At 39.0% G+C, this 19,824-nt stretch overlaps 1 protein-coding gene across 1 annotated transcript; it reads right to left on the bottom strand.

Annotated features, from left to right (window-relative positions):
* Positions 1-927: 927 nt before the first annotated feature.
* LOC143879256 (uncharacterized) lies at positions 928-8,013 on the bottom strand. The gene is made up of 7 exons (XM_077381537.1): positions 7,665-8,013; positions 5,893-5,950; positions 5,622-5,702; positions 5,378-5,413; positions 4,430-4,669; positions 4,213-4,351; positions 928-1,611 (listed from the first exon to the last, which is right to left on the bottom strand). The coding sequence occupies exons 1-7, from the start codon at positions 7,838-7,840 to the stop codon at positions 1,124-1,126; spliced, it is 1,218 nt and encodes a 405-aa protein (XP_077237652.1). The 5' UTR covers positions 7,841-8,013; the 3' UTR covers positions 928-1,123.
* Between the last annotated feature and the right edge of the window lie 11,811 nt (positions 8,014-19,824).

Genomic DNA, 19,824 nt, shown 5'->3' with positions numbered 1-19,824 from the left:
GATTATGCCAACCGATTGTGAGCCCCAAACCAATTATTGGACTCAAAATTATATTTAATTGTTTTGGGCTCACAATTGGTGCATAATCTTAAATGCACAGGGCCTTGGTGTGATGGTTATGCAAAACAACCCTCCTTATTATAGCCAATTAGGGTTGCAACTCGAGTCCGGCGGGTCGGGTTTTACAATGCCATATGCTACCCAAGAAACTATCTTGGTTCGGGTCGGGTTTTCATTGAGAAAATCCAAGATTCATAAACCCGGCCCTACCCGTGATAGTTTCTCGGGTTGGGTCGGGTCGTGTTGGGTTTTTTCACACACTCGATACCGTCCCTTGATTTTTCAAATGTATATATGGTCATGCATACAGTAGTATATTTTTCAAATTTTCGTTCCTTGATTTTTCAAATGTATATTCAGTCATACATAGAGTAGTATATTTTTCAAATGTGAAAATTTGAAGACAGATTAGAATGATATTTGCAGTAAAGCACGTAATTCAGGATAAGTTAACCGTTCTCAAAGAGTAAAGAACAAAAGCAGTTGAGAACTTAGAATAAAAAAGATTAAATAGTAAAAGAAAGCTAAACTGTGAACAAAAGTAAGCTCACCATGACAATGAAGTACCCCTTAATAAATGAATAGTTTCTAATCTAAACCGTAGTTAATGATTTAATCAATCACTAGCATTTCATGATAAACAACCTTCCTAAGAGAATTTTCGATTAAATAAACAGAGAAGAGTCCTTGTTTTCGGCCAAGTTCTTTATGGACTGTTAATGGAATGATGTATCTAAGACTCCGGTTTCTTTAACATAGTTTACCTACCTTTACATGCTTTTTATAACATTTACTTTAGACAATCACTTGATATGTGAGAATGTAAACTGCCTCTTGCTTGTTCCATGCTGTGCCATGCAAAAGATGTTCTTCCCAATAGTTAGTTTTCACATGCTATTTTCTACAACTGTCATATTGATGTTCATATCCTTATTTCCACCAACCTCTGTACATTTCATGCCCCAAGAAAAGGAAAAGAAAACTACCTTTACATATGAAACATATTCACCCTGCAAAAAGAAAGATTTTCAGCTTAGCTTTCCTTTCAGACTAAGTAATAATTTTATAGTCTTGAGCGGCGAATACATTTCATAGGATTAAAAGGGGTATGCCGACGCCTGGAGGAAAATGTCTGACTATTTGAGGACCCAATAGGCTTTAAGTCCCAATCTTCGATGTTCTTGGGAACACAAACGTCGAAGAGAATTTTTCCAAGGACGCTGTGGGCGCTGAGGCTTGGTGGGTTCTGCCGATGAATCAATCTTTCCTTTTGTTCATCCTGGATAGAACCCACATCTTTACCTTCATGATACTCCACTGAACTTGGCATGAAGAAGTGATCGCTAGGTCCGTGTGCAACTCTACACAGACTCTTGTTAGAGCTCACTGCTGCTTTATGGAGATTGTACACTGACTCAGATATCTGGTTGCATGCCATGCCTCTTCTTTCTTCATTGAGTTTTTGCACCCTTTCTGAATAAATTGAAGATGCTTTCTCAAGCAATTCGGTCACAGCAGCTTTATAATCGATTGGATAATGCCTCAAGTGACCTGCAAGGGCATCAAGTCACTCTAATCACATTTGAATTTATAAACATGGTAACAAGAATAAAGCATTTATAGATTAAATTGCTATTGTGACAATAAAATGGATATTTCTACTGCCTATTATTCGATAAGCAACTGCTTCTAAAAGGTCTACTCTTTTCAATTCAACATCAAGGGGATTGACTGTTAGGGCCGTCAATTTGGAAAAATAGTCGGCCGATACCCTCAGTGGCCAAGTGATAGAGAGCATCCACCTTACTAGACAGGTCGGGAGTCTAATCCGATAGGTTGTCACTAGGTTTCGGTCTGCCAGAACCAATTTAACTTCCCCCAAAGAAGTTAGTAACAAACTTTGAAAGTTGGAATCAAGTATTTATTTTTGCTAGAGAATTTTCATCTGCTTTGTCCTCCGGAATTTTTTAGATAGGTAAGTTGGCTTGAAGCCCCAACCTCGTGGTTGTCACACTTTGGATTTTCAAGTGAGATACGGGCTCCAGCCCACTTTATCCTTCAGAATATGTTTCTTGATCTGTTTAAAAGGGTTCTCTTGGCATGGGTTTCTCATTTTTTGTTTCAGATCTCATTCAATTAAACCATGTAAAAATTTAGCATTATAAGCTGTTTAAATATCCTTTTCATTTTGGTTGCATAATTGGTTCAGGCAGAGAAATGTGAAACCTTTTTTTTTTTTTGAATGGTGAATATCATTAATATAAAAAGGAAGAGACTGAGAAGGTCATAACAATATATACAGAGCAAAAATTATACAAAAATGCATGATCTTCTCTCAGCAGAGGAATGCTCTCTTACGGCTTGCACACCAAGGGCATGAGCAATCTGTTCAGATATCTGTTTGTATTGTCACTAATTTATGTTATTTGCAGCATGTTCTAACAGTATTGTGACATGGTGGGGCCCACAAATGTTCTTTTTCAGAACTAATAGAAGCGATTTCCCCAACTAGTTTGAGACAAAGGCTTAGTTGAGTTGAGTATAATAGAAGCAATTTCTCCAAGGAGACATGGACGGGTGACTATCGAAAGTAGTAGTAGGTTTGACGCAATGGGGATGGGCCTGTCTCCTCGGCCATTGGGGGGGCCCACAGGACCTTTTGATGAAGGTGAGGCCCATTTGTCGCAAAACAGTGCAGAAAGGTGTCCTTGTCAAGGAAGGGCCAGGGCTACAGAATTTTGTTGGATACGATACAAGTTAGGCTATTGGGTAGTGTAATGGGGAATGGGGATGGGTGGCACATAACTGAAATGTAAGCTAATTCTACAGTATGTAGTGTTCTAACAGTATTTATTGGAGTGTGACAAGACATCTTATAGCAATGCATGATAAGGAAGCATGATAGTTTCATCGAAAAGCTTAAATGAAAGCATGCTTCTCACAAGAAACAGTGTAGATGATGCATCTGAATGGTACAGAACAACCAACTGATACATGTTCATGCAGTGATGTTGAAAGAAATGGAGATAGAGCTTTATATGTGACAGGCCTTCAAATCAAGGCTAAAAGAGCAAATTTTGAATCATACCACCCCCCCCACAAGAGAGAGAGAGAGAGAGAGAGAGAGAGAGAGAGAGAGAGAGCATTTTGAATGATAAGTCTAATAGGAAGCATGGGATACATTTGTTGCCATCTGGTTCAGTAAGAATTGAGAGTCTAAATTTATGAGTTCATACCCAAATGATGCCTCTGCCTTGATTATCATCCAATTATAGTAGGACTAGTCATAATGTGTTAGACTTGTGTTAACACACTAGTTCAACAAAATCGATTATGTAGGTGTGTGACATGCATGGCGGCCTAGAGCCACCTTTCTTTTTTCTTTTTTTCTTTTTTCTTTTTTCCTTTTCCTTTTCTTTTGTATATGCACTCACCACCAAAAATATCTTGGATTAGATTGTGGGATAATTAGGTTTTTCAATTCATCCTTGTCTTCCGACTGCTCTTTGGACAATATGGATGGAAAGGAATGAGAGAATATTCAAAATGATAATCACAAGCTCCGAACCGTTCAAAAAAGTTTGGCAAAAAGGTAGAGTGGGCACTGATGACGAGATGCCTTAAGGGCTTGCAAACATCGATGACAAGAAAATGGTTCTATTTCTTGCACAACACAGTTCCTAAACTGAAGACAGTGTGTACCTTATACTGGAAATCTAGTGACAATCTTCCTTGAATCACAAAATACAGAAATCATATAATTCATATCAAATGCAAAGTACAACAGTCTTTCATTTATAATTAGAAAATTTATGTTCGTTATCCAGATAAGATTTAAAATTAGAAAAGATAAGTTGATTATTTAGATAAGATGCATAGTAATCCATTTAGAATTTCATACAAGTCAATATATATAATGTAAGAATTAAATATTTGACAAAATCATTGCTCCATAACAACCTTGGATTCATGACAGCCTACGACTACAAAGCATGAAAATCAAAATATTTTCATTAGAATCTTTCTCATCATACTTAAGGTGTTGCATTCATAAAAAAAAGAATAGTAAATCGATGCCTTAACTTCGGAACAACACTCCAAAATCCATAGATTTAAAAATGCAAAAAACATGGCATATAGTTTAGGACAGACCTACATGAGGGGAACCGTTCCATTTCACTAGTTTAACATTGCCGCCAAGCTCTTGGAGACGCTGAGCAAAATTGCAAACTATTTGATAGGGAGCGAGATCATCTTCTTCTGAGCATAAAATGAGAAATGGACCCATGTTCTGCCAAAAATGATGCTAAATAAATTGCATGGAAAAGGAACATGAGCACTTCAAACGGATACGAGCCAGAAAACTTACTACTGAAGAGTACAGGGTCTGCCAATACTCAGCCCGTTGTGCTTCAAACCTGCTTTGAAAGAGAGAATCCAGACCAGAAGCAAAGGCTTTGGCAAGCCATGACACTACCCTTGGTGGTTGGGCCATTTTGAGGACAGTGGGGTGAAGGACAAATCGAACACCCAAATCACTAACAAAATCTACAGGGCTAGAATCATATATGTGCCCAGAAATGCAGTCCCTGACCAGATGACATTCATCCTAGACGGAAAAAGGAAAAAGGTAATCAAGAAAAGCTCTGTAACACTGCTTCCAAATTTCAGAGACAATAACTAAATGAGAATAATTGTCAGGCTTCCATGCAGATCTCAACCAGAGATTCAATACAATGAGATGCTCCAGATGACAATCAAATTGATAATCTGATTTCTCCTGGTAGCATTTATCATAATTGTTTGCATAATTTTTAATGGTTATCTTGAATGTTTTCATAATTTTGAATGGATATCTTGGAAAAGTTTTCATAACAACATAGTGAAGCATGGGATTGCATTGCAGAAAGGAAGCACACTGGCAGAGGGAATGAGTATATTTACTAGCAGAATTTGGCATAAGTGAATCGCATTATACAAAGATAAAAGTGAATCGCAGTATCCAGAGCATGGGATTGCATTGCAGAAAGGAAGCACACTGGCAGAGGGAATGAGTATATTTACTTGCAGAATTTGGCATAAGTGAATCGCATTATACAAAGATAAAAGTGAATCGCAGTATCCAGAGGTAACCTTTGCACACTACCATTATCTTGGGAACATTAAGAAACATTGAAATATACGCAAGGATTATTCTACTCCTGTAGGCTCAAAAAGTAGTGAGTTACTTTCTGTTCATCGTATTTACATGGGATAAATGGCAAACTAGATCAAGTAAAAGTGGATTTCAAAAAACAAATAAAAGAAACATGCATACCGGATCAAGTTGTGTTTCACACTTCCCATCAATTATCTGAGGAAAAAGGGAGAAAAGATTAGCTTTATACCCAAAGTAGAAATAGAAATATCCAATGTTCACATCCACTGGATTTCTACTAGCAATTAGAATTAGGGATTAGGAACGTAAAAGAGATGGGTAACAATAAAAAACAACAAGCCATTAAAAAAATCAAAAAGCAAAGCACGTCAATCATGCAAATGGAATTTCCAAGAAAGTTTACCTGAAGAACCTTGTACATGCAAGCTTTTGTTCCACCGGAAAATGCTGCAAATACGATGGGTAATGGCCTAATCTTCACTTCCTGCATTTCCAGAATAAAACAAATAAACACACCTCGGTCCATATATTGAATTCACAGGAATGTTAACCTAGAGGACATTATTAAGTTGTTCTATCAATTAATGCATGAGTTATAAAGCAAGTTCACTTGAAATATTGAATGCAATGAGCAGAAACCTCAGTTGAAGTTGGTGTACCAAAATAACACCGACCTTGATAAGCTCATCGAGAACACCATATGCTAGTGATGTGGCCTTCTCAGGAAAAAACCTGTCACCAATATTACAGCTTAAATATCTTGGAATTGAAATTTTCAACATTAATCATTTACTTCTCCAATAACAACCCATCCAGAAAATAATTTTAAGACCCTATACATGCAAAAATATAATTCTAGGGACATGGAATGAAAACAGTAAAGAAATCATCCCCAGCCTGCACAATCTCTTGTATCCTTTTGATAAAACAAATTCTGTAATAATGTGGCTGGTCTGAGATGCGACAGGTCAGCCGCGAAATGCCTTTTGCAATGGACGCTAGCAATTCCCTATATATATATATATATATATATATATATATATATATATATATATATATATACACACACTTTACTTTCTGGAAATTCTAGCAGGGTATGGAAGTAGTAATTTCTCTTTTCAGAATGTCCCTAGAAGTGCAGAGTTAGCAAATAGGTTGGCCGAATCAGGTGTAAGTAGAGGAGCTTTGTATATATGGCAATGTCTGCCTGACGACATAGCATTGTAATTTTTCTTTAACTAATCCAGTTATTATTCTCCCCAAAAAACAGAGTGGCGCATCTTCCTTAAGCCATCTGATAGAATGCAAAGGCTCCCCTCCAATCTAAAACTCTAATTCTCTCTTTAGTAAATAAAACCTCCACCTTTGATGATTTGAGGATAATTCGCATTACCTCATTGGAGAATCCACTGTCGATTTCTCTTGCTCCCAGTGCAGCATTAGCTCACCGAGCAATAGAATATCATTTTCCCCCAATTCAATTACAAGAACGTTAGAAATACTTTGTGGCATCCCTATCATGACCAGGAGACAGATTTTATGAAATTAATGTTGGACCTACTCGAGTCCATGAGCAACACAGGGACGCATCTCCCCCAACTGCCCAAGGTAGCAAAGCTTTTATGCAAATATTACTGTTATTCTTAACGAAAATGACCTTGTCATAGTAATGAATCAGAGATGTCAAAGGTGGGCGCCGATCAATCACGCTCGATTGTATGAGATTGACAAACTAGCAAAACTTTATTCTTATTCATACTTCAGTTTCAAAACCCTTTTGTAAAAAACAACGAGCATTTGTACCCACAAGAAGGAATTCACATCGTTTTGCTTCATCATGACTCACGAGACAAATCTTGCACTTTGAGTTTCAATTCCTTAAGGGCGCGCACACATCATCCAATTCCAACCAAAAGTACGCCCCATCAATGAAATTAAGCTGACCTGTGTTAATCTCATACAGTAACAAAAAGCTTGGAACATACAGCAGATCCTCATAACCCAAAACCTTCCAACCCTACTATCTAACCAGCAAAAGAAACACCCCATTTTCTTCCCCCTGAACTGTTTCTATTCGGCTTATCGTATTTCACACAATTGAGCATCCCCACATATCTTGAAAATCAGTAGCTATTGTACATCAAACAATTTTATAATAAAACCTAGCACAATTTCAGGCATAGCAAGACCCTTGCTAATTGATCTAAGTATCAAGATTACCAATTACAAAAACTCAAACCATCAAATTGACATTCTCAAGATCCCAAAGAAGAAACCTAACTAGAATAAAATCAAGATAACCCATAACCCAATTTTTATCCAAACAAAGAAAAATCAAATCTTTATAAAAAGAAAATAATTCATATTCCATCAGAAAACAAAACTAATCAGATAATTCAACTAATCAAATCGACAATTAATAACGAATGGCTAAACAAAGACTCACAGATTGAGAAATTCGGCATGGCAAATGAGGGAATTCCAACCCAAGGAACCATAGAGCTGAACATAGGGTTTCAAATGCTTTTCCTGACTCGATATCCATGCGAAAATCACAACAATTCCTTCAACTTTCCCTCCCTCTTTTCTCCCCCAATAAAACTTACCCCCATCTCCCCACATCTCCAAAACCCTTAAAAGAAGAAAAAAACAAAACAAACCAAACAAAGAGCCAAAACAGATAAATTCAGAGTTTTCTACACCTTAATACTCCTTTTTCTCATCTTCTCAGTAAGTCGTGTGGATGTTGCATGTTGTATTCTGTTTAGAGTAGAGTGCGTATGTTAGTCCAAAACGGATTCTGGATTTGATAATGGCACGCACGGTATGTAGCATATCCTCCTGTTTGTTTTGTTTCTCTTTTTTGTCCTTTTTCACTTTATGTCAGTACCATACTTCACTTTCGTTAGATAATGAATGAATTTCAAAAGGAGTGGTGATACGCGAGGGTGTTCAAATTCAGGTGACCCGCTACAATTGTTAGTCATTCAATGTGGGCCCCCATAATCGGTCATCATCGTCAAAATCAAGAGCTCAAACCTAATCCAATGATCAAGATTGCACGAATAGCGGTCATGGAAACAATCAACTTTGTATTCTGGTCCACCCGATTGTCCATAGGTCAGACTCAATGCACAGGATAGCCCAAAAACGATGCTACATTCGGGCCTGTGTTTGTTTTAGATTATGACAACCGATTGTAGGCCCTTCGGGTGCACTTGCCGGTCACCTAAAGTCTCATACAACTCTCTAGAGTTACTTTTTGAAGCAATTCATTCCTCTCTTTTTATGTCTAAGCTCCCTGCCTTTTTTTTTTTGAAAAATATAAAGCCTAAAGTTTAATTTAGAGAAATGATATCTGCGCGACTGCACCATAGTGTTTTGATATGTGTCGGGTAGTATTTAAAGGGCTTTAAGAGCTTTTTGAGAACCGTAATATCCTCGGACAACCCTTTAAATATTACACGACAGACAAGTGGAGCGTATGTTTATCAAAACACTTTGGCACATATATCATTTCCCTTAATTTAAATTGATTAAAGTTGGAAGCATGGTACAATATGGAAGGGCTTTAAGGGCCTTACCAAAACAAACTTATTAGCCATTATCCTCATGAAAAATAATTGTCATGGTATTGTTGGAAGCATGGTACAATATGGAAGGCTTTTAAGGGCCTTACTAAAACAAACTTATTAGCCGTTATCGTCTTTTATTTATTACTTTATTTTATAAAATGACAAAAATGCCATTAAGAGAGAATTAATTTTTTTCTTTTTTAAAAAAAAAAAGCCCTTCACCATGTAAAGAGGTTATTCTCGTGACTGCCATTGTCCTCACTCGTGCTGTTATCCGTGAAGATAAAAAACCTTGGACAAGTTGTTCTTGAGATTGGCTACTCTAGTTAAATAAATTTAGGGCGATGGGATTTTCACCCCTGCTGCAGTATGCATTCACCCCCTTTAAACGTGATTTCACGTTAAAAAGCGTTAAAGTTGCCCACTTTTCATGAAATAAAGGGGGCCGAATGCGCACTGCAGGGGTGAAAATATCATCTCCCTAAAATTATCTTGAATAAACCCTTGGGATTGACAACCATGTTTGCATAGTATATCCTACTCAGTAGCAGCCATTTGGGTATGGATTTTATAATCCTAGATTTTATAAACCAGATTATAAAATCTGGGTTTTAGCTTATAATATCAAAGAATTTAAAGTTGGGCCTATAGCTTAATGGTCGAGGCTTTGTTACTACTCGACCTTGGTGCTGGGGTTGCAGGTTCGATCCCAGCTTGCCAACCAAAAAAATCCAAGAATTTACAATCCTCGATTATAAAAATACACATATCCAAACGGCCCCTAAGACCATCCTCCCCGTGAAGGGAGGATTAAATGCTATCCAAGGATAAAGTTAACTCCGAGCTTGCTATCCGGCCAACGAGGAGAGATGAATTTAACTTTTCATGTCCAAGGAAAATGATATTAAAGCATGCTTGTGTCCCCTAAGACTATGCCAGACACTAGAATAAGTTTATATTTGTTATTTTATTAAATAAAATATGAGTATACTCGTATCATTAATTAATAGTCATTAGAAATATTCTTGACTATGCCGTGTCGTCTTAGTCTAAAATCAAAAAGAAAAACAAATCCAAGATGTTTTTCAGTTTCTCGAATCTCTTGAAAAAAGGCAGTCCAAACAGATGAGCAATTAAGCATTATGCTAGGAATGATGCCATTAGTATTTTCTATATTTGGCTTCTCCACCTTGTTTTACAATTCCAAACAAGTTGTGTACAGCATTTGGATATGTTGATATGTCCGAAATATTCGAGAATATTTCTAAATATTCGTAAACATTTGGATTCTAATCGTGTTCGTTCGATGCCTATCCTAAGGTCCGAAATTATTCAGATAGTGACCTAGACGTGGTGAAAAAAAAAACCCAAAGGAGCGTCATAGGTATTTCTAAATAAGTGTATATTTATTATTTTCTATTTGGGAATTGGTGGGCAACTACTCAGAAATCCATTTCGTAGCTCACTTTTTCACAAGAAAACAGCCAGCTCATATTAGAGTTTGTCCTATTCATTTAATTCATCTGAGGTGGCTGTTCTCTCCTGAAAAAGTGACCCGCGAAATGGCTTTATTAGAGTTTGTAACCATTTTAAATCTCTCTCTCTCTCTCTCTAGTTTTTTTCCCAGATCGTGACAAGCTATCCTGCGCTTGGAAGAAGTAGAAAAAGGAATAAATATAGTGATATTTATATTCTTCGTCGCCGTAAATAATAAAGTAAATATGAATATTGAAAATCGAATAGGATAAGTAATCGGTGGGTGAACGACAGGAATTGAACCCGCGCATGGTGGATTCACAATCCACTGCCTTGATCCACTTGGCTACATCCGCCCCTCCTCTCTCTCTCTCTAAAGCTAAAGGAGTCAATCTCCTTTAAATGATACAATTTCTACCATACAATTAATTATTATTGTATTGAGTCTTTCTTACTTTCTTTCATACTGAGATACATGGCATACAATACCAATAAAGTCATGTTTATTTTTAGGAACGTACATTAATTTCAGATTGATACGGAACCGAATTACTTAACACTTCTTTACATCTACATCTTCAACAGATTGTTCGGGACAATCAATCATGAAGGATCCAACTCTTTCTCAAACAACTAAATTAAAGAAAGATCTTTAATTAGGTTCTCAATACCGGAAAAAGATAAGTCATTAGCCAAATAAGCTATTCCAATGACTCGGAAAAGTCGCAAATGAATCGATTATAGACTAGGTTCACCGAGCTTATTAGATGAATGGTCATGATCAAATACACTGATGTATGTATGGTGGAGATCGTTCAAAATTAGGGGTACCCAGATAGGTCATCTGATTGTTGCTCTCAAAACTATGTTATTCAATCATAATCAAGCCCGGGCACATCTGATTATGATTGCCGGTGTCTCTATCTTTTGCATCACAAACGGCCTCATAATCAAATGGGGCATAATCATCTATGAAAGAAGATAATGATATTTCATAAGTGAAATAACAGTCACCCACTTGTTTTGGTCATTTCAATCCAACTTAAAATGTATCCACTGGTTCTTTCTAGAGGTGCAACTTGGGTCAAGTCGGGTCGAGCGTTTGCTAAAAAATAAGAGGAATCAACCCAAACCCGACCCGATTTCAAGGTAAATGCTCAACCTGAATTCTGAAAAATCGGCCCGAGTTGCACCCCTAAAGTCTTCTTTCATCCTATTTTAAGTTGAAAAGCTTTTACAAATTCTAAATAAAAGACATGGGTGGAAATGACCAAAACAACCAGGTGGGAATATGAGCTTCCTAAGTTAAAATCATAAGAAGTTAACTCTTCTCGAGGTTTTATATGATGAAAGGCCTTATAGTCCACTATTATTCAAAAAGTACAGTACAGCCTACACCATAGGATGATCCAAACCGTCCATAAGATGGGACACAACCTAAATAGGAGGTGCCCCAAAAATCATTTCCATAGGTTGATCTTAACCGTCCGATCTATAGAACTCAGGCAACATATAAAACGAACAAAACTTGGCTCCAGAACAGTTTGGAGGAAGTTCCTCTAGACCCCTTGCTAATAGTGTAATAGCAAGGGGTGTGGAAATATCAAACCCTTTTGAAAATAAATGTAGCCATGGATTTGATATTTCCACACCCCCTGCTATTAGAGGGTACCGGAGGAACTTCCTCCAAACTGTTCTGAAGCCAAGTTTTGTTCATATAAAACCTTGGTGCAAAAAACCCCATGGAGTTTTTTCGTGGAAAACACTTCTAAAATTAAATCCTGTACTAAAAATAAAGAAGAGGTAAATATGGTCGATGGATTTGGGCGCTTTTTGCATTCCGTGCTTTTTCTAGCACGTCTCTCTCTCTCTCTCTCTCCCTCCCTCCCTGGTGGATCTGGGTCTTACTCTTTTGATCTGCTGTGTTAATGGGTCAAAGGACTCAAGATCATTTGGTGAAGGTGTGTTAGTCGCTACTTCAATATTACAAGTCTATGACTTCAAAGTCATGGAGATATTATGTGAAGAAGAGCCGTATAAACATGTAAAAGTGGTACGATAGATAGACCTGGCAAACGGGCGGGTCGGGCCGGATTTGACCCGGCCCGTACGGGTCCGGGTCAAACGGGCCGGGTCAAAGTGACCCGGAAAATATTACGGGTCATTGACATTGGACCCGCACCCGGCCCGTACGGGCCGGGTCGACCCGCGGGTCACCCGGATTTTTTACGTATTTTTAAAGAGTTTTTTTTATTTATTTAGGGATTTGCTAGCCACCTTCTCCTGGGCTATTTTTCGGCTTGTAGCCTCTCCTTTGGTGCAAAGATTGTGTGAAGTACCGTCTGGGGCAAAAGGTTGCTACCAATAAGAGAAGTAATCATTACGGATTTTGCAAGATTCTCAGAATTAACTAAGTTTGAAATGAAATATTACCGTAAAAAGGACACAAGTAGAAAAATTACCTAAAAAATACCAAAATGGTGTAGTAAAATATGACAATTACCAAGAAAAGAAAAAAACCGCTTTTAACTTTTCTACGGGCACCCGCGGGTCCACCCGACCCGGCCCACTTTTGACGGGCCGGGTGGACCCGCGGGTCAATTTCAAACGGGTCATCAATCGGTGACCCGGACCCGTAATTTAAGGGGCGGGCCGGGTGGACCCGCGGGTCCGGGTCACTTTTTGCCAGGTCTAACGATAGAAGTATCACCCTTGATATTTGATCCAACAGCAAATATGAAGGATGGGATGATAAGTGAGTGTTTATATGGTGGCCCTTCATTGTTCATGACTAACATGTGATTTAAATGTCTGCATGACTTTAAAAAGTTCCCGTCGGAGTTCAGAGAGTCCCAAGTGTCCCCACATTTAAGTCCAAGTCTGGAAAGAGTTATGGAAAGTTTAGCGAAGTCCTTTAGGGGTTTAAAATCCTGCACGACTAACCCCATCTAAGGCCCTTTTTGCTTCTGATTTTGAGAATTGATTTTGAGCCCTCTAAATTAAACGCAATTTCAAGTCCAACAACCATACATAATCAAAAGGTGTTTCACGTAGGGTGTGTGTTCTTCAATGCTTTTCAGTGTCTTTTTTAAGATAGACTATAAGAGTGAAACAGGCAGAAGAGAAACGCTTGGAATGACTCCGCTTTGCTTTAAGAGTTCATTGCAAATCACTGCTAAATCCGACTTGAAAGTCAAAAATTACACAAACGAAAAGGGATAAAGAAACTAGTGAGTCCTCAAACGGAGCTCCAAACCATGAGTCCTCAGCAAATCAAGACTCAGTTAAAAGCAATATCTCTCTGGCTAATTCCTTTGGCGCCCTAGATACCCATGAGGAAGAGGAAAATGTTCAAGATGAATCAGAAAATCAAAGACTGAAAATGTGGAATTAAATATTGAAGGAAACCAGTTTTCTGATCATTCCTTGTTTCAGGAACAAAGTGGATCTTTGTCATAGTAAAGAGGAGGCAATTAGGAAACAGAGTACTCCTCCAAAGAAGAGTCGGAAACGGAAGCTGATGAAGAAGATCACCCCCATCAGACGAAAAAAGAAATCCTCCATCAAAGGAAAACTAAATCTCCAAAGGTTCAGAAGCTAAGGAGGAGCCAGAGACAAAGGTATTTTAGCCAGAAGATGAAAGACGCATTGGATCATTAGTGACTTAATCATGAGGACCGGCTCTAGAGTTCACGTGTTTTTCTCATTCTCTTGCTTGTTTTGATATCAAGGGTATCATGATCTTTGTTGTTATGCCCCCTTAGTTATTGTTCAAAAGATTGAGGAGTGGTCTTGGTTATTGGTTATTTTATTGTAATATCTTTCTTTAATTAATATACTGGTAGGGGTCCGCCTAACCCAGTTTACCGATCAAAAAATAAAAGAATAAAGAAACTAGTGTCTTATTTGATCTTATGTAACTTGTGTTATATCTTTCTCCTCGAAAGAAATTGCATTGGAATCTTTCAATGGTAAAGAGTACGAAACTTTAAGTTAGCTAGCCTTTTTGCTTGAGTAATTGTGAAAGCATGCATTGTTATTCTCTTTCCAAACATACGGAGGCCAAATGTGTTTGGCATGCTGGGATTAAGCCTCTAGCTCAATGGTCAAGGCTTTGTTCATGAACCCGGAGGTCGGAGGTCCGATCCCAACTTACCGTAATTACCTTCCAACAACTCTTTAGATAGTAGAAGACAAGATAGGTGAGCTCATATATCAAAACATTGTTGTGTTCATATCATTTCCCTGAGAATATTGTCTGTTGTTTGTCTATTTTCTTGGATTCTCAAAATAGAAGTTAATGATGGTAAAAGGGGGGGCTTTGCTCAGCGTTTTAAGGAGCTAATAATCAACACACACGCACACGATAAGTTCTGCAATTCTGGCTCACTATCGAACCAGATGAGATGAGGCCATGTGGCCATCACCTCAACATATTTGGTATAGAAATACACTTTGGAATAGGGGTGCAATTTGGGTAGGGTTTGGTTGAGCTTTTGCTGAGAAAATGAATTGGAATCAACCCGAACGAGACCCCATTTTATGGTAAAAGCTCAACGCGAATGCCCAAAAATTGACCTGAGTTGCATCCCTACTTTGGAACAGGAATATTAGTTTCTCTAATAGATGTTTAAGTCTCCCACCTGTGTAATAGCCACTACATCATCCCTTAATGCATATTGTTGGGAAAGTTGCCTTATTTCCAACGGTTGTTTTGGGAAGGCAAAATAGAAAAGCTATCTTGTTTCCTAATGTGATTAGGAGTGAGAGAGAGCCTTCGGCTGGTTTCTTTTTAAGAGGAAATAAAAAAAGACGTTTCTCTCTCTTGGTGAGAGTTGCGGCAAAACAAGAGTTCTTTGGTGTGTCGGCTGCCAAATGAGAGAAAAAGGGAGAAAGAGAAAGGGAGAAGAGGTTTTTCATCTCAGGCTTTTCTCTTGGGTTCTTTTTCAGGTTTATTACTCGGGTTATCTCTTGTGTACGGTCTTGGGTGTGAGAGGCAAGGAAAGGGTTGCAGGTTGTGGGTTTTGGTTTTAATCCATTGTAATCATTGTATATTATTTTTCTCATAGTTGAAGATCGTGTTTCTTGCCCGTGGAGTAGGCTTGGCCGAACCACGTAAAATCTCGATGTTCATCTTGTGGCTTGCTTGTGTTGATTTTACTTTTTCATTTAATTTGTGCACGATCGGATTGATTTGCCCGGCGGATTTTCTCATCAAAGTGATATCAGAGTTGTGGTTGGACCGATCATCGAGGCCGGGTGGAGTGATCGTGGGTGTTGTGGTTGGATCGTGGCTAGAACAATCTTTGAGAGTAGAAAGATTATCCAAGAAAGATTCTTATTCGAGGTAGAGTGTTACACCGAGAAGTGCGAAGTAATCTGAGATGGCGGTAAAATCAAGTTCTACTCAGTTCAACATCGACAGATTTGGCGGAAAGGGTAGTTTCACCCTATGGCAGATGAGGGTGAAGGACATCCTAGTTCAACAGGGCTTGGTTAAGGCGTTGAAGGGAAAGGATGGGAAGCCGGAGAAGATGACGGGTGCCAAGGGGGAAGACATAGAGTTGAATGCGGTCAGCACAATTCGACTATAACTGACAGATAACGTTATATTTAACGTTGTGGAAGAAGATGTGCCTAAATTATGGGAAAAGTTGGAAAAGCTTTATATATCAAAAAGCTTGGCCAACTGGTTGTATCTGAAGCGGCAGTTGTATGGGCTGAAGATGGGGGAAGGCGGAAATCTTCTGGAACACATTACGGTGTTCAATGGGCTTGTGGATCAACTCAAAAAGGTTGATGTAAAGTTGAAGGAAGAAGGCAAGGCCCTATTACTTCTTACTTCACTTCCTGATTCATATGGCAACTTGGTGACAACTTTGTTGTATTGTAAGGATACAATAAAGTTAGAGGAAGTCACGGCGTCGAAAGTTAGAGGAAGTCACGGCGTTGCTCTTATCGAATGAGATGCGAAAGAAACATGTCTTGGTATAAGTGAAGAGCATGGGTTGGTTGTTCATGGTGGGAATCAAAGAGGAAGGTCGTCTGACAGGGGATCAGGAAAAGGTAGGTCAAGATCTAGGGTCAGCAGAAAGGGCGTGCAATGTTACCATTGCAAGGAATATGGCCACATCAAGCGGGATTGTCTAAAGAGAGCTGACCAGGCGAACAATGGTGCTATTAATGCTGTGGTGGCAGTAACGGATGAACAGAGCGAAGAGTTTGGAGACGTTATCACAGTCTCCATAGGTAATCACACTTCTCTTCATGATGAATGGATTTTAGATTCGGGGTGCTATGTTCATGTATGCAAGAGAGAATATTTTGATACATTCCAGGAGACAAGTGCGGGTGTAATGTCCTTGGGTGACGGGTCTACTTGTGACGTCACGGGAGTTGGGACGGTGAAGATCAAGATGTTCGATGGAGTGGGTTCGTACTTTGGGTGGTGTGGCGTATGTCCCAAAGATACGGAAGAATCTGGTGTCTCTTGGCCTGTTGGACTCCAGGGGTTGTAGATTTTCAGCTGCAAGTGGAGCCATGAAAATCACACGTGGTTGTATGGTTCTAATGAAAGGCGAGAAGTGTGGTGAATTATATCTTCTGGTCGGGGACACAATGACTAGTGTTCATCAGATCTCGATAGCTAGTTGGAAACGGGGTGTTAGCGCGTGCACGCATAAGGTCTCTTTCGCAGTTGGTGCAGAGACAGATTTTTAGGTTGCAGACGATGGTGAAAAGACGTTTGTACCTGCATTGGGAGGATGGATCAAGATCCCTCTCCTAGGTTGACTAAGTGAGTCAACGGGTTAGCAGCTACACATGTGCATTGGCTGTTTTGATCGAATCAGGAAGAGTCAGAACCAAGATGATTCGAGGAGTGTGTAGCTGGTACTTTGGAAGGCCAATGGTGGTTTGTGGTAATAGTGGACCGGTGGCGACATCAACGGGCAATCTTCAAGTGGCTGGGAAATAAGCCAAGGTGGAGATTGTTGGGAATGTTACTTTATTTCCAATGGTTGTTTTGGTAAGGCAAAATAGAAAAGCTATCTTGTTTCCTAATGTGATTAGGAGTGAGAGAGAGCCTTCGGCTAGTTTCTTTTTAAGAGGAAATAAAAAAAGACGTTTCTCTCTCTTGGTGGCAAAACAAGAGTTCTTTGATGTGTCGGCTGCCAAATGAGAGAAAAATGGAGAAAGAGAAAGGGAGAAGAGGTTTTTCATCTCGGACTTTTCTCTTGGGTTCTTTTTTAGGTTTATTACTCGGGTTATCTCTTGTGTACGTGTCTTGGGTGTGAGAGGCAAGGAAAGGGTTGTGGGTTTTGGTTTTAATCCATTGTAATCCTTGTATATTGTTTTTCTCATAGTGAAAGATCGTGTTTCTTGCCCGTGGAGTAGGCTTGGCCGAACTTACTTAAAATCTTAGTGTTCATCCTGTAGCTTGCTTGTGTTGATTTTACATTTCCGTTTAATTTGTGCACGATCGGATTGATTTGCCGAGCGGATTTTCTCAACAAATATTCTTCCCAACCCAAGAAACCCAAAGTGATAATTTTCCCTTTGCCAAATAGGCAGCCAGTATTAAGATGTAATCCTTTGTTACCCTTTCGAACCCCCCTCAACTCCATTCCGGGGTCCACCTGAAAAATGATAATCTCTTCTCTTCCCACACCTTTTACTAATTCGTCGACTTCTTCATTGGCTGACCGACGCTTATGCTGGAATTTTGGGGATATGACCGTAACGCCCAAGGACCTATTGACTTGTTAGTAGCCCACAATATGGATGTAACTAGGGCCCTAATTAGATGTTTAAGTCTATTAACTAAGAGTTGGATATGGCCTTCAAGGTACATTGCATAGGTTGATTGGCTTAAATTTGTTGGCTGACTTTGGCCTTCGGACTCACAAGATGTGTGTTCATTAAGGTTTGCGTGGATATATAGAATGGTTGACAAAATTTAGGATTGATGGTCTCCCATTGGGCTTTCCTGGAAGAAATAAGCTTCGAATCCATCTGGTCCATGAACTTTGAAGTTTGAATCCATCTAGAGGATTGTTATCCACTTCTACCACGAGAAAATATTTTATAGAATATTTGTCGGGTCAGTTTGGAGAGATGGAGACTTGAAGGTGGGAATGAGGGGAGCATGAAAAGCTGCTTAAAATCAGGGAAAAAAAGGGAAATGTTATCAGCACTACTGTATTTTGATGAGGGCACTCACTTTATTAAAAGTACGGTATGGCCCACACCATATGATGATCCAAACCGTCCATTAGATGGGCCACACCCTAAATAGGTTGTGTTCCAAAAATTATTTCCATAGGTTGACCCTAACCCACCGATCTAGGGAGGGTTAGGATCAACCCTAACATTCAGATCGGAGGGTTAGGATCAACCTATGGAAATGATTTTTGGGGCACAACGTATTTAGGCTGTGGCCCATCTAATGGACGGTTTGGACCATCCTATGGTGCGGGCCATACCGTACTTTTAATCAAGTGAGGAGTGCCCTCATCAAAATACAGTAGTGCTGATAACATTTCCCAAAAAAAATTCTATATGGGTATTCTCTTTTCACTATTTTTTAGGATTTTTTGATGCAATCTCTACTCCGCCTAGGAATTTTTAACTCTCTCTCTCTCTCTCTCTTAAAAAGAATAAATAACGCCTTCTCCAACAGCTTACTCTCTGTTAAAGTATAAAAGAATAAATAATGCCTTCTCCAACAGCTTAAGCTTTTGGAGTAACTGGTTGTTTCACAAGTTATGATTTCAAACCCCCCGTATAGCAAAAGTCCACATGCAATGGCTAAACCCAAAAGTGGGGCCACATGTGCCATGTGTAGGCCATCCCAAAGAAAGAGGGGCCACGCGTTATAGTTTAACTCTTTATCTCTCTCTCACATATTTAGACCCACTAATAATTCCATTGAATAATTTTTCATTATTCTTTTTCATGATAAATTGGTTTCAAAGGAGGTGAGGGTGGGGTAAGGAGAATTGGAGTAGAGACTTGAGATGGCAAGAGGGTGATAAGTGGCTGAAAAACAAGGAAAAAATCAATCATATTTTGGGCGGATTTTTTTGTTCCCTTGCTTTTTCACTCTTTTCTTACACTCTCCTCGACTCTCTTGTTTCTTCCTCTCCCACACAATTGTGTAAGCTAATATTACAGGGGAAAAAACTCTTGGCAGCCAAAGATGCAGTAAATTTCTCAAGTATTAATACTTATTGCCATATTCAAGTACAATCACTTTGCACCTAGTTAATAATGCTGAGGATCAAATAGTTAAAGGTTCTGGGTGCGTTTTAGTCCTGTCATTAGATAGGGAGAAAAACATTTCTGACAGAATTTTTTTCTTCTTCCCACAATTTAGAGTAAAAAGGTGGGAAATTTTATGAATAATTTTCCTTTCCAATCTTCTCCAGAGAATCCCTGCAACAGGGGGAAGAAGCCTTTGCACCACTTCATTTACTATCAAAAAAGGATTGTGTCAAGGTTGTCCACCACCCCAACCCCCACACACAGGCAATTTCATAAAAGCATGCATATGTT

This window comes from Tasmannia lanceolata, unplaced genomic scaffold (genome assembly GCF_043159265.1).
Source record: "Tasmannia lanceolata isolate RefF3 unplaced genomic scaffold, GAP_Taslan_0.1 ptg000006l, whole genome shotgun sequence".
Taxonomy (NCBI): domain Eukaryota; kingdom Viridiplantae; phylum Streptophyta; class Magnoliopsida; order Canellales; family Winteraceae; genus Tasmannia; species Tasmannia lanceolata.
Note: the sequence above shows the minus strand (reverse complement) of the source record. Positions and strands in the feature narration are given on the sequence as shown.